This window comes from Motacilla alba, chromosome 15 (assembly GCF_015832195.1).
Source record: "Motacilla alba alba isolate MOTALB_02 chromosome 15, Motacilla_alba_V1.0_pri, whole genome shotgun sequence".
NCBI classification, from domain to species: Eukaryota; Metazoa; Chordata; class Aves; order Passeriformes; family Motacillidae; genus Motacilla; species Motacilla alba.
In genome coordinates, this window is record NC_052030.1 from 10,214,892 (window position 1) to 10,237,858 (window position 22,967).

Genomic DNA, 22,967 nt, shown 5'->3' on the forward strand with positions numbered 1-22,967 from the left:
GTGGAGCACAGCTTTCCAACTGAGGAAATATTTAAACTGCTTTGCTGAGGCTGGGAGAACATGTCAGGGGAAAGATCAATTTCCTCTTTCATGTGCCTTTATCTAAGATTTGTTCTGGCCACAGCCGAGATGAATTTAGAGATTGGGGCCCTTTTGGTTTGACCCACAAGGCAATTATTTAATGTTTAATCAGTACATTTTCACCTATTTTGAACCACCTATGGATTTCTCTATGAAGCTACTTTAGGAGAGATGATAAGTTTTGTTGCTGTCTGGTTCCAGATTAATTTTTGAAAGCATTGTGGGTGGTTGCCATCAGTGCTGGGTCACTCCAGGTGTTCAGCTCTGCACAAGAACCTTCCTCTCTGCTGCTTCCACAGATTGCCTGCTGGAGATTTATCAGGTGCTTCCAAAAGCACAGCCAGTCCTGATAGCCTGGGAATGGAGAGAGACGTTTTTGTATAGTCTGGGATTGTATCAGTTCATCTTTTAGAAGAAAATCAGCTTATTCAGATGAAAACTCTGCCAGTTCCTATTCTTGAGCTGTTAATTGACACGAAGACAGCATTGAAATAAAGCATTAAGTGTGGAGAGAAAGCTGCCAGAGTGTTCACATGGAAACTATTCCAAGTCTGGAGCTGCTCTGGTAGTGGTTATTCTAGGAATCAAAGGAAGTTGCTGTTCCCTTCCCAGTCTGTGTAGCTGAGGCTTCAAGGCCTGTGCTAATTGAGATTTTTCAGAGTGGAGAATTGAGGCAGGGACAGCAGAGTTACAGATGGTGCCAGCTTACCTGGCTGACACCTTCAGCTCCTTCCCTGCTGTTCCCAGGGGCTGTCTCCAGCCTGAGAAATGGGATAGCTGGGTCAGAGCTGTGCCTGGTTAACTCCCAGCATGAAGATTTCAGTGCTGTCAGGATCTGTTCTAGGCTGAACCTGAATTTTGGCATCAAATTATTGCTGCAGCAGAGAAGAGAAGCAATAATGATTATCTGGATGGGGAGAGGGGGGAAATCTTAAACCCCAAATTCCTGTGAATGGAAGTGAATTTGTTCTCTCAGAATCGCTATGAACTAATTCCATTATTTGTACAGATAAGGTCAAGAGCTAAAATAGAGAAAATCCGAGCCAGCCTCTTCAACAGCAGTGACCTCATTGGCTTGTCCAGCCTGGATGGGGAGGATGAGCTCATGGAGATGTCAACTGAAGAGATTTTAACTGTTTCCACTGTAAATCAGAGCTTGTTTGACACCCAGGGGAGCCCAGCGCTAGAAGATTATTTCAATGATAAGTCAATAAAAGGTAGGTGGTTTGATATTGGCAAATCCCTCCTGTGTTCAGCATTTTGGGGGATGAACAGGGCTCAGACCCTCCTTGGTTCAAAATAAATCAGGGGTGACAACGAGCCAGGGAGAAATTCCACAGTAAGATTTATCCCTCCAGGGGCTATTTGCAAACTGAGCATTGCTCAGTTGTCCACCCAGCTAATCAAATAAATCATAAATAAATAAACACTCCTCATGAGCACAAAAACTACTGATTTAATTCTTTAGGGACTTCTTTTGAGAAAATAGCCACTGAAATAACTTTCGACTGCTAGTTCAGTCGATAGGTGTTGGTGTCTGTCTGCACAAGATAATTTTTATCCTGGCCTGATAAATAAGCTGCTTTTTTCATCCCCACTACTCCCTCAAGTAATAATTACAGGATGTGGCCAATCCTCTGTCTTTAATGGGGTGCAAACAGAGCAGGCTTTCCACTGAAGAAGTGATTTTTTTTTTTCTCTTGCAAAAGTGATTTTCCATGTCAAAGCAGAATGTTTTATCTGAATGCAAAATCTATTTTCACATTTCAGATTCTAACCAGTTCTCATGGTATGTTGTACCAAATTGTTGGTTTTCTTCTATTTAGGTGAAAAACTGGTCCCGGGTGCTCGGGAAGTTCTCACAGAGATCTTTAAAAGCTGTGTCCATTCAGAACAAATGCTGAGCCTGACCCCAGCCAAGCCCATCAAGGTGGCTGACATTTACCTCAGCAAGGAGCAGATCAATTCCCAAACCCCCGGGAACCTCCTCCACGTCTTCTTCACCAACGTCCGCCCTCCCAAGAAGGTGCTGGAGGACCAGCTGACCCAGGTAGGGCTTTGCCAACTGTTCTCAGCCTCTTTTGGTGTCCCTTGAAAGCACTGGGTGATGATTCACTTTTTGTCTTGGAAGATTTTAAGGAAATACGGAGTTCCCAAGCCCAAATTTGACAAGAGCAAGTACAACAAGGCAGGCAAGGAGCAGCACCCGGTGAAGGTGGTGAGCACCAAGCGCCCGGTCACCAAACCCCCCACCAAGGAGAAGTCCATGCTCAACAGTGTCAGGTGGGTGTCCTCAGCCCTGTGGCACTTGTGGAATATTGGATTTTGCTGTAGAAATCCAGGTTTTTATCCCCCATCCCTCTGTGCTTCCGTGTATTGGAACAGGGAAACACGTGGTGTTAATGTCAGAGCATCTCAGATTTCTGGAAGTTGTTTGGCAAAGTGTTTCTTTTTCCAGAGGTTGGGGTGGAGTTGTTTGGTTCCATTTCTAGAACACTGGAATTGGGTTCATCAGTGTTCTATCCCAATGCACTTACCCCAAAACACACATCAGGTCAGACAGGGTTTGGAGCAACCCATGGCAGGAGTGGGACTGGATGGGCTTTAGGATCCTTCCAAACAATTTTGGGCTTTGGTGAACAGATGAAAGAAATCTTTTGATCCTAACACTCACTTTGTCCCTCAGCCGAACAGCCTTAAGTGAGAAGAAACCCACTGTAAAGCCCAAATCCCCTGAGAAGAGCAAACCTGAGGAGAAGGACCCTGAGAAGTCTCCCACTAAGAAACAGGAAGGTGAGAGCTGCAGAGAATTTTTTATACTTTTATCCTAGAAAAACATTTTTATTGACATGTTTATGTGACTTCATGATAGATCTGGTTTGTCTTTATTTCTAACGAGTCTAACCACATTTTTTTAAAATCGTGATTTAAAATGCTGATTTTATTTGTATCTCTGGATCTGGGCACATCAGTGTGAGAGCAAACAGTTCTTGCAGCAGTGTCAATAAACCAGACAGAAAACTTCCTATGGGATGCAGTTCCAAGGCTTTGGTGTAGTGAGGGTTTGGGGTATTATGGATTTGAACCAGGTGGGTTTTAATTGTGCTTCTCAATTTATGTTGGGAAAGTCTTCAGTTACAAGTGGGAAATTGGACAAAAAAGATGATTGAGAGACCTCAGAACTTCTGGAGGAGACAGCACAGCCGTGGGGGACAGGGGTTGTGCTCAGAACCTCAGTCTGGTAGAAGAGTGAACAGACACGAGTTTGGACTCCCCTCTTCCTGGCAGGAGCTGCCAGGTTAGCTCAGGAAAGGGGAATTTCAGCATCCAGCCAAGTAGGGTTAGAGGGAGGTGTTCCAGAGGAGCAGTGAGGAATTAGAGCCCTTTAGGGGAGTGAGAAGGTGCCATTGACTGAGGTGGACCTGACCAATGTGTGACAGATGGAAGTCCTTGGGAAAGGGTCCGTGGTGGGATGGGACAGCAGGAGGAAGCTGGCAGCAGCTCCCTCCTGCTCCTGTGTGGGGTGAGAACTTCATGGCAAGTCATGAACTCTTTGCTGGTCCACGTTTGGTGGCAGTTCCTGAGGAGAAGTACCTGACCCTGGATGGATTTCACCGGTTCGTGGTGGACCGCTCCAAGCAGGACATCCGGAGCGTGTGGAGAGCCATCCTGTCCTGTGGCTATGACCTGCACTTTGAGAGGTACAGCTTGCAAACCTCTTGGGAGGAGGTGATACTTACTGTGCTCACTTGATCCCAAGTGTTCCTAATCCAGGAATCTTTAACACTTCCATCCATGGCTGCCAGGCCTGTAGGGAAATCAGTTATTTCCTCAAAATACATTTTAGAAGTCACATGCTGCCCAAATGCAGGTCCTGATTTGTTGCACACAGCATGGCTGACAAAATCAGATGCCACAGTGTCCTTTAGAGCTTCCAAACTGTGTAACAAATTACCTGAAGGGAGCTGTAGCTCCACGTCTGTCTCTGGTTTCCTTCCCCAGCCAGTGCACTGGGTCATTGTTTAACTGGCAGGGTTGTTACTGGGTCAGAAATGCTTTAGAAATTTCTTCCTAATGTTGTAGAGGAAGAAAGTCCCTTAAATGAATTCTCCTTATCTGCCTGTGTCAGGCCATAGGCTAATTGCCCCATATCATCTCCAGAGGAGATAATGCACTAAGAGAGCTTAACAGGCAGTGCCTTTGTGCCTAATGATTTAATTCCAGTGAGAAGTGAGTGCTGAATCAGCTCTTGGCCTCACACTGGGAATCTTGTTGTGGAACAGCTCTGCTTAAGGGAAGGGGGGTGAAGAGCAGAGCATCAGCTCCTACCCCAGGTGTAGTTGTACTCCAGGTGCAGCTGTCCAGCACCCTGTGAGCGAGCAGCTCTGCCCTGTCCCCTGCCAGGTGTGCCTGCATCGACGCCCGACACGCGCAGAAGGCGTCACGCAAGTGGAGCCTGGAGATGGACGTGGCGCTGGTGCAGTACATCAACCGCCTGTGCCGCCACCTGGCCATCACCCCTGCCCGCCTGCACCCCCACGAGGTGTACCTGGACCCAGCTGATGCTGCAGATCCCAGGATTTCCTGTCTCCTGAGTATGTGTGGGGGGTTGGCATAGGGGCTTTCTTCAGGGGAGGAGCTGGGAGTGCTCCTGGTGCTCCTTCGGAGGTTGGAGGCTCGGTGGGATGAGGGGAGTGCTGGATCTGGCTCTTCTCTCTCCTTGGGGGTGTGCTTGAGCAAAGTCAGGGATGCCCTGCAGCTGCTCCCTGCTCTCCAAGCAGAGTTTCCAGCTCAGGCTGCAGCAGGCAGGAGATACCTGGTGGGTTCAGCTTGCAGGGGAAGGAAGGCTGGATTTCCACAGATTTTAGTCACCTAAATCCTGTTCTAAGCACTTTAGGAGGAAAATTCAGTGGTAATGGGAGATTCTGGACTCACACCCCAAGACTGGAGGTTCAGAAAGGAACATCAGGGATGCTGTTCCTGAATCCTCAGCACAGGAATCAGAGGGGCTGCTTTGTGTGGTCCTGGACCTGCTGGGGTTTGCAGGAGGTGGAACAGGGATCTGTTGCTGTCCCTGACTGGGAGTTTCCCTGTGCAGACGTCCCCGTGGAGAGCCTGCGCCTGCGCTTTGCCCTGCTGCAGTCCCTCAACACCACCCTGGAGACCTTCTTCCTGCCCCTGGTGGAGCTGCGCCAGACCGACATGTACGGCAACAGCATCGCTGCCCTGCTGCAGGAGGCCAAAGGTCAGGGGGACACTGCTGGGGGACACTGACCACGGGGCACTGCTGCAGGGCACTTCTCTCTTGGTTTGCTTTTAAAGAAGAGGGAGGTTATCCTCGTGACACCACAACCGCAGGGGGAGTTTCCATCTTCTGTGTCTGAGGGTCTTTATCCTCTTGGGAGTATCCAGAAATCAAAACTTTGTTAGTAAGCAAGCAGGTCAGGTGAAAGTCTCAGGACTTTGCTGTTGTAGCATTAGTAAGGTCAAGAAAATGCTCCAAGGGTATCAGAGTATTTTTACAGCTTTCATTAGACACCAAAAAAACCCAAGATTTGGGGCATTACACTGCCCAGATTTGTTTTCTAAAGAAGATAGAGAATTTGCCAGGGGTGTCAGTGTGTGAAAGGTTTTTGTATTGGTCCAGCTGGATAAAAACACTCCTAAACCAGTGTGGGGGAGTGAGGAATGTTCAGAGATTTCTCTTCACAGAGATATGAGGTATTAAGTGTATTTTTGGGGCAGTGTCACAGGCCTATTTTTTATCATTTCTTGCCTGTAGCTTTACTGTCAAAACATCTCAGATTGCTGAAAACTCTTTGGCAAAGTGTTCCTATTTACAGAGATTGTGGTGGAGTTGCTGGGATGTAATTATAGAACATTGGAATTGTGTTCATCAGTATTTCATCCCAGTGCACTTATTCCAAAACACATGAGGAACAAATAGATGGGACTTGGAGAAACCTGGATTATGGAAGGTGTTCCTGGATGAGTGGAATCATGGAAACCATTCCATGATCCTGTGAAATATTTTTTTTTTTAATTTAGATTAGCCATGTCTTACCTACAGTTTAGAAGGGGAATTTTTTTATTCTACCGCTGTCCGCTGGAGAATTTCAGGGGTAGATTAACTCTGCTGAAACGTGTTTGTTTCTTCAGGTTTAATCTTTTATGACACAAAAGTCACGGTCATGAACAGAGTGCTCAATGCCACCGTCCAAAGGACCGCTGACCACGCGGCCCCAGAAATCACCCTGGATCCCCTGGAAATCGTTGGAGGTACGGCAAGCACCGATCCTTTCCAGCCCCATTGGCCACAACCCGGAGCTGCTTTCCCCCAGCTCAGCCGCCCCTTTGCGAGGCTGGAGGTTCATTGTCCCCTTTGTGCTGGACAGGGGAGATCCGTTCCTCCGAGAATTCCTACTTCTGCCAGGCCGCCCGGCAGCTGGGCTGCGTCCCCTCGTCCCAGCTCTGCGTCAAGCTGGCCAGCGGGGGAGACCCCACCTACGCCTTCAACATCCGCTTCACCGGCGAGGAGGTGCACGGCACCAGTGAGTGCAGGGACAGGGACAGGGGACAGGGACTGCAGGGATGGGGACAGGGGGACAGGGCACCAGTGAGTGCGGGGACAGGGAGGGGGGACAGGGCACCAGTGAGTGCAGGGACAGGGGGACAGGGGGGCCGTGGCACCAGGGAGTGCAGGGGACAGGGACAGACAGGGGTGCCAGGGCACCAAGGAGTGGGCACAGGGGTGCCATGGCACCAGTGAGTGCAGGGGTCAGGAGGACAGGGCTCCATGGCACCAGGGAGTGGGGACAGGGGTGCCATGGCACCAATGAGTGGGGACAGGACAGGGGCAACAGGGCTCTATGGCACCAGGTAGTGGGGACAGGGGGGGACAGGGGCTCCATGGCACCAAGAAGTAGGGACAGGGCTCCGTGGTACCTGGGAGTAGGGACAGCAGGTGAGTGGGGACGTGGGGACAGGGGTGCCATGGCACCAATGAGTGGGGACAGGGGACAGGACAGCGGGGACAGGGGCTCCATGGCACCAAGGAGTAGGGACAGGGCTCCGTGGCAGCAGGGAGTGGGGATGGGGGACAGGGTACCAGTGAGTTGGGATAGAGCTCCATGGCACGAGGGAGAGGGAATAGGGGTGCCCTGGCACCAGGGAGTGGGGACAGGGGTCCATGACACCAAGGAGTGGGGCAGGGCTCCGTGGCACCAGGGAGATGGGATAGGGGGGTCATGGCACCAGTGAGTTGGGACAGGGAGTCTGTGACACCAAGGAGTTGGGACAGCAGGTCCATGGCACCAGTGAGTGGCGACAGTCACAGCACACGTGGCATCCCCCAGGGACAGCCCAGCTCTTCACCACGACCTGCCTCGTGTGGACTTTAAGGAGCAGCATTCCCTTGTGGGTGGAAAAGAATGGGATCCCCCTGGATGCTGGCTCTCTCTGGGGTGGTGGTTCCTCAGTGTTGCACCAGGAGGAGACCGGCTTCAACCTTGGGCTGAGGGGATTTGGCTTTGCTGAGCTGTTCCGTGGGGTTTTGAGGCAGATCCCAAAGAGCAAAGGGATCCCTGCTCTCCAAATCCACGTGGGCTGGGCTGGTCCTTGGGGGAGATCCAAGGGGGAATATGGAGCCAGAGAGCCCAGAACACGCTTGTCACATCACCAGCTCCTGTCACCTGCCTGAGGTGTAAAGGACGTGAGTGTACAGCCATCAGCTGAGCCAAGGCTCCGTGGGGCCTTCTCCCATAGGGAATTCTTGTCTTCTGAAGGGCTGTGGTGGCACTGACAGTGTTTATGAGGAGATAAATGTTGTGGCTGTGGCTGAGCAGCTGTGCTGAAGCCTGGAGCATCACCTCCATTGTTGTAGGACAGCCTCATCCATCTCCTAATCCAGCACCAACTCCCATTTGCAGGCCAGCTGGTAGAACAAATATTCCTGCTGTTCTTGGAGTGCTGGAAGGCAAAGCAGCATTTAGGAATTCAGCAGGAACAAAGGAATATTTTCACTGTTTTCCCTCTCTCTTTTCCAGGTGGATCTTTCCGTCACTTCCTTTGGCAAGTGTGTAAAGAGCTCCAGAGCTCCTCCCTCTCCCTGCTCCTGCTGTGCCCCAGCTCTGCTGTCAATAAGAACAAGGTGTGAGATCCCAGTGCCAAAAATAAAGGGTTTTTTTTCATTTTGAATGCTGGGTTAGAACAGGAGTGGGACACATTTGGTCAGAAGTGCAGAGTGAGGCCTCAGATCCATGAAGCCAAGCAGATCCCACATCCTGGGAGAGCTGGGAGTTGGTGACCCCATGGTGCAGCTCTTGTGTGCAGCAGGTACCTGGAGAAGGGGCCAAGGCAGAAAAATGGAGCAGAGTTAAAACTGCTGGGCAGCATTCAGAGTGAGGGAGGTTCAGTTATCTGTCCCAAACTGGTGAACTTCCATGAATTTTTATTCTGTGGCCTTACTCCAAGAATGTCCCTAGAAGGTTCTGTCACCTTGCCAGGAGAATAAGATGCTCCATCCTTGCTATTTAGTGTCGTATTTGGTGCAGTAGATGTTCTCTGGAAACAAGATAACGCTGATGGTGCAAAGAATTCTCAGTAATTCCTTCCTGGGAATATTCTTAGGCTGGGAAAGAGCTTGGTTCCCTCAGCTTAAGACCAACTGTGTAGCAAACCTGGCTCTGCAAATCCAGGCTCAGAAACATCCCACGGCTGAAAGACTTGGATATCAAACTGATGTAACAAGTCCAGAAAATCCTGTGAGTGTTGATCGACAGCTCGGCAAAATGGGAACCAACCAAAATGGGGTTGATTGGATCAGGAGGTGATAAGATAAGGTGATTGATTGCAGTGTGTGAAATCCAGGGACTCCTGCTGTGCTGGAGCAGATCCTTTGGTATCCAAGTGAACATTTCTGGAACAGGAAGGATGCGCTTGCAGAGGCCTGCTAACACCCAGCCCCTGAGGCTGTGGGCAGCTGGTCAGTGCTGCCCGTGTGCCGTTCTCTCCACAGGGCAAGTACATCCTGACCCCCAGCCCCATCACCTACGCCGAGGAGCAGCTGTTCCATTTCTTCGGGCAGCTGCTGGGCATCGCCATCCGCGCCGACGTTCCTCTGCCCCTGGACCTCCTGCCCTCCTTCTGGAAGACCCTGGTGGGAGAGCCCCTGGATCCCGACGTGGATCTGCAGGAAGCTGACATCCTCACCTACAACTACGTCAAAAAATTTGAAAATGTAGGTCCCTTTTCCCTCTTCCCTGCTTTTCCTCAGGATTCCCCCATGGCACAAATGTGCCTGCCCTCGCTGGCGGCTGCCAGGTGGTTTTTGTGGAAGCAGGGTTGGGAGATGGGTTGATTCCTCTTGGATTCAGGATTTTACATGCTGTTGCCTTGGAGAAGTTCCCCACGCTCCCCTGCTGCCAGGCACGGTGGAATTCCGGCTTCTGAAATATTTACTGGAATTGCTAAACCAGACCAGAACCCCCAAAGCAGGGTTTTGCTGTTGGAGCGAGTCCCCGTTGTGGGGACACCCGTGACGAGGCAGTGCCGTGCTGGTGACCAGGTCCTTGTCCTTGTTCTGTGACAGATCAGTGACGAGACGGAGCTGGAAGCGCTGTGTGCCGAAATCGCCTCCCAGCACCTGGCCATGGAGAGCCCCGACTGCCCCAACAAACCCTGCTGCAAATTCACCTACCTGAGCCTCACTGGGGAGGAGGTGGAGCTGTGTCCCAGGGGCAGGCACATCCCTGTGGGGTAAGGAGCAGCCTTCCAGGCAGGACGTGGCACAGGACAGCTCTGGAATTGTTCTCCAAGCGCAGGCCCTCCGGAGGTGCTTTTGTAACAAGTTGGAATGGTCTGGGAAAGCTTTGCTTTGGGAGGAGTTGGCAGAACTTGGGATCAGTGGTGCCATTTGGCTCTGTAAGGGACAGAGGGGCAGGGCTGGTCCCAGCTGTGAGGGACGGGCAGGTGGGAGGAGAGGAGGAAGCGGAGGACAGCGGAATTAACTGGGAAGCATCGGAATGCCAAGTGTGTATTGCTAACTCTGGATTGTTCCAGATCAGGATCTCTCCTTAAAATCCTTCCATGTGTAACACGGGTGGGGCTTGAGGGCTCTCCGGGTGCTCCTCCCTCACCCAGGTCTGTCCCTGCAGGTGGGAGAACAAGGACGTGTACGCAGCCGCCATCCGGAGCCTGCGGATGCGGGAGCTGCAGACCCCGGAGTGCATGACAGCAGTGAGGGCAGGGCTGGGCTCCATCATCCCCCTGCAGCTCCTGACCACACTCACCCCCCTGGAGATGGAGCTGAGGACCTGTGGCCTTCCCTACATCAACCTGGAATTCCTCAAGGTGCTTTGGCCACACTCCTGTGGGACACAGAGGGGGATCCTCCCATGGGAAGGTGGGAGGGGAGAATCTTCTGCTTCTGGTGCAGCCAGGACATCCTTGGGGAGCTGCTTGGACACCCCTTTGCCCCCCCAAGGAAGTTTATTAAGATTTCACTGGATTCAGGAAATACTAGGGTGGGGCTTGTGCAGAGAGGAGTAAGAGTTTGAATGTCTGTAGCGGGGAGGATTCCCGGAGGGAGAGGGGTGAGCAGCAGTGGACGCGTGTCCCTGTCCCCTCAGGCACACACCATGTACCAGGTGGGACTGATGGAGACCGACCAGCACATCGAGTTCTTCTGGAGCGCCCTGGAGATGTTCACGCAGGAGGAGCTCTGCAAGTTCATCAAGTTTGCCTGTAACCAGGAGAGGATCCCCTTCACCTGCCCCTGCAAGGACGGCGGCCCCGACACCGCCCACGTGCCCCCCTACCCCATGAAGATCGCCCCCCCCGACGGCGCCGCAGGTACGGAACGGCCGCTCCCAGGGAAGGGAGCTGCTGCTGCTGCTGCTGCTGCTCCCAGCCCTGTCCCAGCCCTCAGCCCCCCTTAACGGGTGTTCAGTGAACAGTGACAAAGAGGGGCAGGTGATTATGAGGGTAAATCAGAGAGAATTGGGGTTTAAATGATGTAAAGCTAAAATTCCACATAAAACTTGAACTGCATCCAGTGGGAAGTTCCCTGCCCATGGTGGGAGGGTGGGACTGGATGAGCTTTAAGATTCCTTTTGACCCAAACTCTTCTGGGATTCCACCATTAAAACTCTGCCCTGTAGAGATGCAGAGAGACTTTGCTATTTGTCTGAGAAGCTTTTAAATCCTTAAACTATCGGGAAAATATTGTCATGGGGGCAGCACAGGAACATTTACGATTCAAAACACCCGCGAGAGGCAGGGCTAGGACTTTGGCCACCCCAAGGAAGGAAGCTTTGGGCTGGGTTTTGACCGTGCCGGCGGCTGTCGCGCAGGTTCCCCGGATTCCCGGTACATCCGAGTGGAGACGTGCATGTTCATGATCAAGCTGCCGCAGTACTCCTCGCTGGACATCATGCTGGAGAAGCTCCGTTACGCCATCCACTACCGGGAGGATCCGCTCAGCGGCTGAGCAGGAGCAGGGAAAGCCTGGAGGTGACTCCGTGACTCTGCCCGGTGGAACCCCTTCAGTTCCCGTCCAGCGCCTCCCGTGGGACGAGCTGGGGGTTAATTTATTTCCCGAACCTTCGTTCCCATTACAGTAATTCCCGGAAGACTTCCATTTTGTATTCGTAGACTTTGTGGTGGACTGGTTCTTTTGCTGCCTTGTTTGTGGAATATTTGTAGGATAGTTTAGTAAAGACCGGTTTGTGTATAATTTAATTTGGGGAAAAAAAACCTTTCCACCTGTACATTTCTAATTTTGTAATCCACAGCGGTCTGCCCTGTACAGGGAGGGCGTTCCGAGGCCGGGAGCCCTCGGAGGGGAAGGCTCATGGATCACTCTCTCCCCCGAGAGGTTTTTGAGTACAAAAATGCCAGGTTTGGGTGTGGGGAGGGAATCACTGCGTGGGCAGGAGCAGAGCACAGGCAGGATTTGTGGCACTTGCTTGAGGTTTGAAGCAGAACTTTGCTGCCAAACTGCTTTTCCACCTTTCCACCACTTTCCTTGAAATTTTTCTAAACTCTGACCAAGCACATGGGGGCTGCCACAGGGAACTGGGGGGTTCAGCTCAACACTTTTGGGAAAATTTCCAATAGAACAGTGAAAGGGTTGTGATTCCGTTGGGTTCCTGCCCTAGATGTTCTTGAATGTCTGCTTTGCTTAGCAACAAAATAATTTATTGTCATTAAAATACGAGCGGAACAAAACAGCTTCTCTCCAAAGGGTGTAAGATACCACAGTCCATCCCAAAAATCCGGGACTTTATCCCATTTCCCAGTGAGCTCTCAGAACAACCAGGGGGTGCTCAAATACCTGGAACTCATTTTTGTACTCAAAAATCTTTGATCCAAGAGCAAATTATCCTAAAAACCTCTGACACCCGGCAGGAGGACAGAGTCACCCGCTGGAAGATAAAGCTCCTGTTCTGTGTGGAGAGCTGGGAGGCGGCTGCGGAGCGGGAACAACTCCACCTTTCACTGGTGTTCTGTGGAATGTTCTGGATGGTTCAGAGCGGCCCCTCCACAGGCGTCTCATCCCTCAGCAGGATTTCTGGGACACTCCAGCTCTGCTGATCCCTCGGATCCTGAGTTCTGAGGAAGAGACCGTGCCGGGATCCGTCGGCTCCGAGCGCCGGCGCGGAGCCGCCCGGGAGGCTCTGGCTGAGGCGACCGAGCCTTCAGCTCGGTGTCCCGCGGCTCCAGAACAGCTCCCGGGAATCCCAAATGTATTTATTGTACATTATTGTGAATAGTGGGAACGCTGAGCGCGTGGGATGCGGGAGAGGCGGCGCGAGTTCGGGATGGGTGTCCTTGTTCTTCCCTGAGCGAGTGGGAACGGGAACGCGTGTGCAGCGCTCGTAGGTAGCCGTCGGCATCCGGAGTCTCCCGACCCCGTGGTTAGGAAGCTGTTACCCTCCCAATGCATATTGCCCTGTCCAGGGAACAGATCCACGTAGGAAGAATATTTACTCTTGAATCTCGTCCATTTCCTGGTAGAAGCGTTGATGTAGCTCAGAAACCACTCGGAGCAAGCGGGAACACCTGGAGTTTACAAAGACCCAGGGGAAAGGAAGCCGAAGGGGCGGCTCGGAGCCGGTTTGTTCCCGGACAGGAAAGGTGGGGAGCGCCGGCTGGTTCCGTGGCAGAGCTGTGGCCCCGGGCTGGGCTCTCTGGGCTTCTCCTGGGCTCCTGAAATGCCGAGGGGCCGTCCCGGAGGGCTCCGTGTGCCAGCGGTTCCCAAGGCTCCAGTTCCAGCTGTGAGTAAGAAGCTGCTGCTGCTGTGCGCGTGCTCCTTTGGGAAGCACATCCGAGTGGAGCGCACCCGGCCCCGGGCGTGTGCTGGAACGTTACTTGATCCGTATTTATTACAGTTAATTATTTATGATTACAAATAACGAACTTCTCGGCGCTGCCGTTTGCACCTGGGGGTGTAAATGAAGCTTCTTCTACAGGACAAATGTCGCACCAATAACCAACTTCCATCGACTTCGGTTTGTTCTGGAGAACAGGATGAGCCCCACAAGAGGAATTGTGGGAGTTTTTTGGCTTTTTTTTTTTTTAATTCCATGCTCCTGGGAAGGAAGTGCTGCAGCACCTCAGCTGTGGCTCAAATGGCCTTTTAATTAAAGCTTTTCTAATCATCCTTAATTCCTCGTGCTTTAAATGAACTTGACATTGTCTGTACTAGGCTTGTTTGTCGAAGCAAAGATTGGTTTGTGATGATTATTATTATTTTTTTTAATATATATTCATTCAGAATGTAAAATTATACTAAACAATGGAAAAACTCTGGAGCTGGGTATTAGTTCTAGCTTGGTGTGTGTCCATCTCGGTTCCATACACGGCATTAACCTGTAAGTGCTCTTGGCCATCGAGTGTACACCTGCATAAAGGAGATTCTTAACATCCCTGGAGGTGTTCGTGTGCTTCTCTGGGGCTGCAGGGAACGGGATCTGCTGCAGAGGAGGAGGAGGAAGGGAGCTGCAGCTTCTCTGCTGGAATCCCACTTCTCTGTGTGTACTTGGAACAGAAAACATCAGGATTTGGTACCAAAGGGAAGCACGGCCACTGCTGAGGTTGTTCCTCTGGGGTATTCCTTGTGCATCAGGCACAGCACGGGCTCTACCACCTCAGTCATTAATTATTTGTTGTGTTTAATGATTCCTGACCCACAGCATCTCATTATCCATCCCAAACCTCAGGGACCATTCCCTGATTTTCTCCCTTCTCCCCAGGAATGGGAAGAGCAGAGGTTTGGTGTCCCCCCGTTTTTAAATACTTTTATTCTTTTCTTGTCTAAATGAACACGTGGTGGGAGCATCTGTAAAATGTCTTTATTTTAGGAGGAAGCTCCCTGCAGCCTTCGTTGGGCTCGGGCTGTTCCAGGGGGATGGAGCCAAGGCCTGGGTAAGGAGCCTGCCCCAGGGGTGGCTAATTAGCCCTGCCAGTGCCATCTGCTCTCCTCCTCAATTAGCTGAGGCTCAGGGGTGTTATCCAGGGGCTGCTCCACTTCCCAAATCCCAGGGATTCCAAGGTAACACAACCCAGGGCAGGGAAGAACAGCAGGAATGGATCCTCAGCCAGGGGCTGTGGTCCCGTGTCACCCCACGGGACAGATGGCACTGCACAACGGTTTGGGACAGCATCAGAGAAATTTTATTCCAAGAAACTTTAAAAGCTTGAAAATGCAGCACTGAGAAGCCTTGGAGCCCCAACCCTCACACCTGCTCTGCGTGGGACAGGTCTGGAGCACTGACTGCTCCCTGCTGGTGTCACCAGCTGTCCCCGAGCATTCCAGGGCAGGACACACCCAGGGTGGCACAAATCCCATCCCAGGGTGGCACAAGGAGCCCACACGGACACAGAACTCAGGTGGGGCCCAAGGTCAGACTCAATTTGATGCCTTGGGGGTGGTGCTTGAGGCGATCAGAGACATAAAAACCTGAAGTTTGCTCTCACAGATTAAAAATAGAGATTTAGAAAACGGTAACTGCCTAAAAATTGAAGCTGTGTCAGAATTTGCTTGCATGAGTCCGGCGGAGCCGGGGGCAGGGCCGGGTGTCCATGTTCTCCACAGGCACTGGCTCACTCCTCCGGGTGTCCGGCTGCTGGGCTCTGGCCTTTGGCCTTGTGGAGGGGGAGAAGAAAAATGCTGTTTTCAACTATGATTTAATAAGGGAGGGCTGTAAAAAGCAGCTCCTCGTCCTGGCAAAACCAGCAGCAGCTGCCCCTGCAGCCTCACCTTGGAGCTCCGGCGCCGGAGGCCGCTGCGCCCGTCCGACAGCGCCAGGCTCCTTCCTCCTGCGGCGCCGCAGCTGCGGGACAGGGACAGGGACAGGGACACCTTCAGAGGAGGCAAAGCCACCCGTGCTGGACACACACAGCACAGCAGGGACACAGGGAAAGGGAGAAGCCCTCGAGTCTCCTCTGACCCTGGCGCAGATGTTTCAGCAGCAGAGCCAGCTCCTGTTCAGAGCCCAGGTGAGAGCAGAGCGCTCCCACGGCCAGGTGACGAGGCCTTAACCTGCATTTTATCCCAGTGACCAGGGGGTCTGTTCTATTCTGAGGCAAAAACCTGAATGTGTTGTTTGAAACTCAGACAAGCACCAGCCAAATTCAACTGGGGGAATCTGAAAGCCTTTCAGGGGTTCAGCCTTTGAAACCCTTCCAGGCACAGGCAAAGCCAAGGGGATCCAGATTTGCACCACAGGAAGGGGGATGGACCAGAAGGCAAAGGCGTTACCTTGGCTGGGCTGGAGAAGCTCTGGAGGAGCTGGAAGTGAAGGCTTCTGCCTGCAGGTGCTGAGCAGGCCTTGCCCGGGGTGCCGTCCCAGCTGCAGCGTCACCTCTGTCCTTCCGTGTCCCCTCGCTGCCACTCCCCTTCCCTGGCTTGCCCCGAGCGGCCGGAGCGTCACCGGCTCTCCCTGGAGGGGACAACGCTGCATTCCCAGCCTTGGCCACCTCTGTCCTCAGCCTGGTCCCTGCAGCAGGGCACAGCCCCAGCTTCCCAGAGCCTTCTGCGTGCCAAGGAGAAACATCTCCTGCAGGGACAGGACGCGGAGCTGAGCGGGAACAGTAACTTCAGCAGTGAGAACAATCCCAGTGTCCACCCCAGGATCCCCAAGGACAGAGTTCCAGTGATTTAATCCTCCCTCCCTAAGCCCGAGAGCAGAGGATGAAGATTTTTGAGACAGAACGGGGCAACAGGATCCCCTCAATGCGAGCTCAGGGGAGCTCAGGCTGTGCTCTGCCCTCACCTTGGTGCCGGATCCGTCGCCGAGCCGGCTCTGGCGATTCCCCTCTGTCGCCGTGGGGCTGAGCTGGCAGCTCCCGAGCTGCAGTGTCACCTGTGGGGCTGGCAGGGCGCAGGTCACAGTGGTGCTGCAGCAGAACACACAGCGCAGGTCAGGTGAAGCTCACTCAGGTGAAAATTCCTGGGAAAACACTGCGGAGCAGCAGCACTTGGGGACGTTAAGGTGAGCAGGGAATTGTGGAAGCCCAGAACGGTTTAGAGATCTTAAAGCTCATCCAGTTCCATCCCCCGTCAGGCTGGACTGGGCTTGGAGCACCCTGGGTTACTGGAAGGTGTCCCTGCCCATGGCAGGGGGTGGGATGGAATCCCTTCCAACCCAAACCATTCTGGGATTCTGTGATAAGCTCTCAGGTTTGATCAGATCTCGTTCCCAGAACAGGTTTTGCTGTCCCCCAGGAGAGGAGAGGCCCAGAACCAACCCAACCCCAGCTTCAGCAGTTTGCCGGGACCCGGCCTGTGAATGAACCATGACTCGGAGAATGGCTGAGCTCAGCACTTTCCCATCTTGTCTGCAGCAGCAGCAGATTCCACAGCACTCTTCCCTGGGCACGCCGCTCCCAGGGCTGGAGTCTGTTCTCTACTTCCTCCCACCCAGATCTACCCTCGTGCTCCTCTCTCTCCTCAGCTGACTCACCCAGGGCTCAGCTTCATTTTCTGTGTGATTCTGATTGTGCAACTTCAGGCCCTTTTGTTCAGTTTCATTACAAGAGCTTTCAAATTAATCCACTACTTTTCAGGAGGAGCTGAACCCTTCACATGAATCCCAGAGCTTTGTGTGGGAAGATGTGAGCCAGGGGCAGCTCCCCGAATTCCTGGAATGTGCCTCAAGAGCCCCTGGGACTGGGCCCATCCTCAAACAATGGGATGTGACCCAGCAGAGCCTGAGCTGTTCAGTACCTGGTGATGAAAGAGAATCTCCTCTTCCAGCTGGATGCCACAGAATTCACATGGAATCATGATGTCTCCTTCTGCCTGGACAGCGTGGCGCTGGGACGAAGGGACACTCCTGTGGCTGTTGGACCCCTCAGCCTGCAGACCGCTGTATTCCCATGGATTTGGAGAAGAACTTCTCTTACTGAACGAGGCAAAGGCACTTGCTGGGTTGCACCCTGTCTGTTACACAAACAGCACGGAAAAATCACCTTTCCTGCTGAGCCAGGTGGGCACTGAAAACCACTTTCCTTGGCAAAGACCCAAATGCTAGAGCTCTCCCAGTGTCACCCACACCCTTCTCAGTGACAGCCACAGACAAGTCTTCAATGCAAACCCCAAGACTCAAGAATTTCTCAGACCTGGTGAAGGATCAGATCTTCAGCAGGACACAGCTCCTCACAGAACTCACAGGGCAACATGATCATCTCCTTGTCTGCAAGAGAAGGAAGGATAACATCCTCCCTGGAGTCCGGTAAAAACACCTCCTGCTGCATCATTACACTCTGTGGTGCCATTTCTCCTCTCAGAACAAGCTGCACTCCAGGTTTCCCCCAGATCCTCCTTCCCATCATTTTTACTTCCACAAGAACCTTGTTCCCCACCTGGGCTCCCACCATACACGGAGGTCAGAGACCCACTAATTTAATAAGCTTTTATTGCTTCACTTGCTGCTCTGCTTTAGGAGTCTCAAAATGACTGCTTTTCACCTTTTAAAATACCTAGGTAATCTTTAATATTCCCAAACCAAGTTTTCCTTCTCCCCTCCCCTCCAATTTAAGGATAAACCCCACCACAACAGTGTTTGTACCTATTTTGCTGTGGTTTGATGTGCTCAAGGACTCTGGAGAGTCACAGGAGATGTTGGACAGGTCTGTTCCACCAAGGTGGGCAGATTGTCCAGGCTCTTTGGTGTAGTCGTATTCCCAGAAATCCCTGGGAATGTCAGCTGCAGTATTATGGTGAGGATCATTCTCACTATCCAGGCTGAGAGCCAACACATAGTCCAAGTCATCACTCCAGTCTTCAGCAAGTTGGGAATGAAGGATTTCAGGTCTCTCTAGCTCATCCCCTTCAAAAGACAAATATTGTCAATTTGGGAGAACATCAAACCTGCCACCAGCAGCTCCCTCGGGACATCAGACTCAGCCCCAGGGTTGCTCTGGAGTTCAGCATCTCAAAGCCAAGGGCACCTCTAACAAACCCAGGAGGATGGAGAAAAAACACAGCACAAATTACAGGGAGCACACAACTCCAGTTTCATTTTCAAACCAGGTCCTTTGAGACAAAAAAAATATGAAGCAACTGGGCTTTTCTCCCAGGCACCTCAGCACTCCTGGCTTACACCTCATTCCATGGGTAAACATTCCCACCCGGTGCCTCTGGAGTGTTCACTGTCCTGTATTTCCACAGAGAGGAATCACAAAACCTCACACCTGGACCAGCTACCAGATGAGCAGCCAGTTCTTCTTCCTTTGTCCACTTTTTCCTCACTTTGGATTTCTTTGTGCTGTTCCTGGGAATGCCCTTAAGATCCTGTCCTTAGGGGTTCTGTCCCTTAAGATTCTGTCCTTAGGGGTTCTGCCCCTTAAGATTCTGTCCTTAGGGGTTCTGGTCCCTTAAGATCCTGTCCTTAGGGGTTCTGTCCCTTAAGATTCTGTCCTTAGGGGTTCTGGTCCCTTAAGATTTTGTCCTTAGGGGTTCTGGTCCCTTAAGATCCTGTCCTTAGGGGTTCTATCCCTAAGTTTCTGTCCTTAGGGGTTCTGGTCCCTTAAGGTTCTGTCCTTAGGGGTTCTGCTCTTTAAGATTCTGTCTTTAGGGGTTCTGTCCCCAAGGTTCTGTGTCTTAAGATTCTGTCCTCAGTGGTTTTGTCTTTAGGGGTTCTGCCCCTTAAGATTCTGTCCCTGAAGCCTCTGTGTCTTAAGATTCTGTCTTTAGGATTTCTGTCTTTAGGGGTTTTGCCACTTAGGATTCTGTCTGTAGGGGTTCTGTCCCTGCAGCTGTGTCCCACACATCCTCTAAATCTCTTTCCCCCTCTCTGGCTCTTCCCCAGCCCGCCCCTGGTACCTGCTCCCCGCCGGCTCCTCCCGGCTCCGCCCTCACTCCCGCTGTCCTGGGCCGCTCTGTGCTGCGTCCCGCAGAGCCGCGGGTGCTCCTGCAGCTCCCTGAGCAGGACGTGGCGGCCGCAGCGCCCGCAGGGCTCGGTCCTGGCCCCGCAGTACAGCTCGTGCTCCTGCAGCTTGTTGAAGGCCAGCTGGATGTCACAGAACTGGCAGAGCACGGGGCGCAGGGGGCACGAGGAGGCCTGGGGAAACGCAGGGGGTTACTCTTCCATGGGGGACAGGGAGGTTTGGAGCTTTGGAGCTCTGCTGCGTCCTCAGCCACATCCAAAGGAAGAAGCTGGAGTAAGCTACAACGTGGGAATGCAACAACGATGTGCTGGAGGCACGAACTCGGCAGCTGAAGCTCTTCAGAGATGCTCAGGACACGATTTTAAATCTGCCAGGGTCACGTGGAGCTTTCTGGATTTTCCTTTTCCCCTCCCCTCAGATTTAAGGATAAACCCCACCACAACAGTGTCTGTACCTATTCTGCTGTGGTTTGATGTGCTCAAGGACCCTGGAGAGTCACAGGAGAAGGTGTTGGACAGGTCTGTTCCGCCAAGGTGGGCAGATTGTCCAGGCTCCTGGGTGTTTTAGATACAACCCACAATCCAGTTGCATTCCATGGGCACAGCTAAAATCCACACTGGTTTCTAGGGAACAGACTTACACCTCATTTACTGCTCAACAAGAACTGCTTGGACACATTCTCTACCCACACTGAACCCCCTTCAAAAGGGGTTAAAAATAGGTAAAATATGTGATATATGCAGATGCTGCACTAACAAAACATCATCATTTGCTTTATAATCCAAAAGCACCACACACACACACACACACACACACACAGGCAGGATTAGCTACTCCCAGGGTTTAGACCTGGACAGATTTCCAAGGAAAATCCTTTTTCCCTCAGCAATCAGCAGGCTGAGGTGGCAGCTCCGGAGCTGTCTCTGAAGGAGCCCACAGGAAGGGAAGGGATGACATTCATAACAAGATTGTCTGTGACAGCAGCCAACTGGATTCAGAACTCAGAAAATCCCACTCTGGCCTATTTTAGTTTATTTTACAGGCTATTTTTAAAGTCTGTTTGGACAGATTGAGTTATTAAAAGTCACATCGTGGCTCCAGAAACATGAAACAGAAAAGGAATGAAAAAAGTCAAGTCAATCATACTTTAAATAGCTATTTTTCAACTGACAAGGACAAAGAAATCACCAATTATCACAGAGAGCCCTTTGACACGAAGCCCTCAGTGGCTCCAGGACTTCAGGGCAGTTTCCAATCCTTTCTCCCAGAGGGTGTAAGTTTAGGAAGCATCACTCAGTAAAGGATGCACAAGCCCCAGGCTGGAATCCAGGTGCAGGCTGACACAAAGGCTCTGGAATCAGTGAAACACCAGAGCATCCCCCAAGAGTTCAATAATATAAAATCCAACCAACCTCGTGTTCCTTCAGGAGGCTGCTTTCCATCTTCATCCTACACTTGCAGGTGACCTAGAGCAAAGAGACCTCATTAGATGAATTTCCACAGAAACGAGCAGCTCCAGAGCAGAGATGTCTCTCACCTGCACGTGCTCAGACTCAATGTGGTTCTTCATCTCAGACTTTGGGATGGAGTCGCTGCAGTAGGGACATATTTCAATATTTCTTCTACAGTGGATTTCATGGATGATGAAATTGACTGCAGGAATATCCTTTTTGCTGTGAGGAAGTCGCTGAGGTTACTGAGCAGAAAAACACTGACAACAAACCCAAGCAGTTGTTCACAAGATGATGCTAAGAAAGATTTCAATGAATTCGTGGTTTAAAGTGAGTAAAGAAAGGCCCAGCCAGGCCTCAAGGTTCCAGCACAGGTGGGTATTAATGTATTTAGCATGCAAAAATCACACTGCATTCAGATAAAATCCATGTGGATTTATTTCCTTATGTGAAAGGCAAATCTCGCAGCACAAACAAGTTGTCTCCAGGGATCAAGTTAATAAATTAGTCTGAGAAGATAAAAGTTTCTTCCTGAAAATAACTTGGCTCTGAGAAGTCAAACAGTGCCTTTTTTATACCTGACAGATCCTGTTCCAGGAAAATGGAACCATGGAATGGTTTGGGCTGGAAGGGACCTTAAAGCTCACAGGGACACCCTCCACAGACCAGGCTGCTCAGAGCCCCAGCAGTAAAAACGCTGCTCTGCACCCCAAAATTCCCCAGCTCACCTCACTTCTAAGATGCTTCTTTTCTGTCTCTAAACCAAAGGACCAAAAGGAACTGAGGCACCTGGAGCTCAGTCCTTACTCCTGCCTCAAACAGGCAGCATCATTTCCACACGGATCATCCCCCTTCCAAGAAATCCACCTTGAAAACACCTGCATTAATTTTATAACCTTTTGTTCGCTAAACCCACAGCTGCTCTCTCCCCTGCCAGATCCCAGGCAGCCAAAAGCCTGGCAAAGCAACAAAGTCCAACAGCAGGGACTGAACCGCACAGACCAAACAAACCAGGCTGATGTTGCAAGAAATTGTCTGGATTCTGATGTCTCTACAAAAAAAAAAAAAAAAAAAACCAACTACAGAAAAAGTTAATTTCTTTAGCTGCTTGAATTTGAGACACAGTTTGTGAGGTGACCTCCTATCAGCCCCTGGGCTCTGTAGAGAGGTGCATTCAAAGAATAACTTCCACAACAACACTGCCTAATGATCTGTCTTCGTATTTCTGCTCCTGAGCCACGCAACTGCTGAAGAAAAACTTGGAACCGTGTATTTTGTGCGGGTCTCGCTGAAAAGCGAGCCTGGATTTCCACCCGAACGTTTCGGTTTCTATTTCCTTACTGAGCCAGAAGGGAAATGCGACGCCCCAAACGCTTACGGAAAGGCCCTGCGGTCGTCTCCGCTATCTCACCGCGTTCCAAGGAGCTGTACCCCGGAGTACCGGCGGGGTCGGCTCGGCACAGCCCTCACCGAGTGCGACCCTCACGGACCCCGGCCCCGGGCTGCCCTCACGGCCCCCGGCCCCGGGCTCCCCTCACCGGGGCTGGCCCTCACGGCCCCCGGCCCTCACGGCCCCCGGCCCGGCCTTACCAGTTGCCGCAGAGCCGGGACTCGGCGGCGGGCACGGCGGCGATGGCCATGGCTCCGTGCGGTGCCCGCTCCCCTCACAGCCCCGGGCACCGGGCCCGGCCGCTGCCGCCTGCGCCCGGCGGGGAGAGCGCTGCGAACGACCGGGGCGGGACCGGCGAGAGCGAAAGCGCGGCCCTGCGGGGATCGCTCGGGGGGTGCGGGTCCCGGGTCCGCCGGCCTGCTGAGCGCCGGTGTCGGCTGCCGATCTCCGGTGCCCCGGCCCCGATCTGTGTCGGTGGCCCGGCCCGACTCGGGTCAGGTCAGGTCGGTGCCGATCTCTGACGCCCCCGCCCTAGAGGTGTCGGTGTGCGGTGCCGGTGAGCGGTGCCGGTGTCAGCCCGGCGGGTGCCGGTGCCCGCCGTGTCCCGCTGCCCGCGGCGGCCCCGCCCCGCCGGCCCGTCCGCCGTTGCC

At 52.4% G+C, this 22,967-nt stretch overlaps 2 protein-coding genes across 5 annotated transcripts in view; one reads left to right on the forward strand and one right to left on the reverse strand.

The window, feature by feature from the left end:
• HECTD4 (HECT domain E3 ubiquitin protein ligase 4) overlaps nt 1-14,010 on the forward strand; it is a 66,068-nt gene extending 52,058 nt beyond the window's left edge. For 3 of the 4 annotated variants that reach the window (XM_038151928.1, XM_038151930.1, XM_038151929.1), the window contains exons 62-76: nt 1,091-1,298; nt 1,908-2,131; nt 2,213-2,364; nt 2,768-2,874; nt 3,659-3,782; nt 4,486-4,676; nt 5,180-5,326; nt 6,241-6,360; nt 6,477-6,632; nt 8,127-8,230; nt 9,098-9,319; nt 9,671-9,837; nt 10,236-10,431; nt 10,710-10,932; nt 11,433-11,569. In XM_038151928.1, coding sequence (XP_038007856.1) covers nt 1,091-1,298; nt 1,908-2,131; nt 2,213-2,364; nt 2,768-2,874; nt 3,659-3,782; nt 4,486-4,676; nt 5,180-5,326; nt 6,241-6,360; nt 6,477-6,632; nt 8,127-8,230; nt 9,098-9,319; nt 9,671-9,837; nt 10,236-10,431; nt 10,710-10,932; nt 11,433-11,569 — 2,478 coding nt within the window. Of the gene's footprint in view, nt 1-1,090; nt 1,299-1,907; nt 2,132-2,212; nt 2,365-2,767; nt 2,875-3,658; nt 3,783-4,485; nt 4,677-5,179; nt 5,327-6,240; nt 6,361-6,476; nt 6,633-8,126; nt 8,231-9,097; nt 9,320-9,670; nt 9,838-10,235; nt 10,432-10,709; nt 10,933-11,432 lie in introns of all 4 variants that reach the window. The other variant, XM_038151927.1, reaches the window with a different exon arrangement.
• On the reverse strand, nt 13,649-22,930 carry TRAFD1 (TRAF-type zinc finger domain containing 1). Its single transcript, XM_038151934.1, has 11 exons — nt 22,518-22,930; nt 21,014-21,149; nt 20,889-20,942; nt 19,412-19,649; nt 18,156-18,416; nt 17,707-17,780; nt 17,312-17,527; nt 16,359-16,482; nt 15,845-16,142; nt 15,344-15,416; nt 13,649-15,228 (listed from the first exon to the last, which is right to left on the reverse strand). The coding sequence occupies exons 1-11, from the start codon at nt 22,565-22,567 to the stop codon at nt 15,187-15,189; spliced, it is 1,566 nt and encodes a 521-aa protein (XP_038007862.1). The 5' UTR covers nt 22,568-22,930; the 3' UTR covers nt 13,649-15,186.
• Between the last annotated feature and the right edge of the window lie 37 nt (nt 22,931-22,967).

Bases quoted from the DNA above. Each gene is read 5' to 3' on its own strand.
- TRAFD1 (XM_038151934.1), bottom strand. From the start codon at position 22,567: ATGGCCATCGCCGCCGTGCCCGCCGCCGAGTCCCGGCTCTGCGGCAAC. The intron at 15,417-15,844 runs GTAACGCCTTTG...CCTGTCCCGCAG, and splicing joins GCTTCTCCAGCCCAGCCAAG to CTGCGGCGCCGCAGGAGGAA. The intron at 15,229-15,343 runs GTGAGGCTGCAG...CCCCTCCACAAG, and splicing joins TCCGGCGCCGGAGCTCCAAG to GCCAAAGGCCAGAGCCCAGC.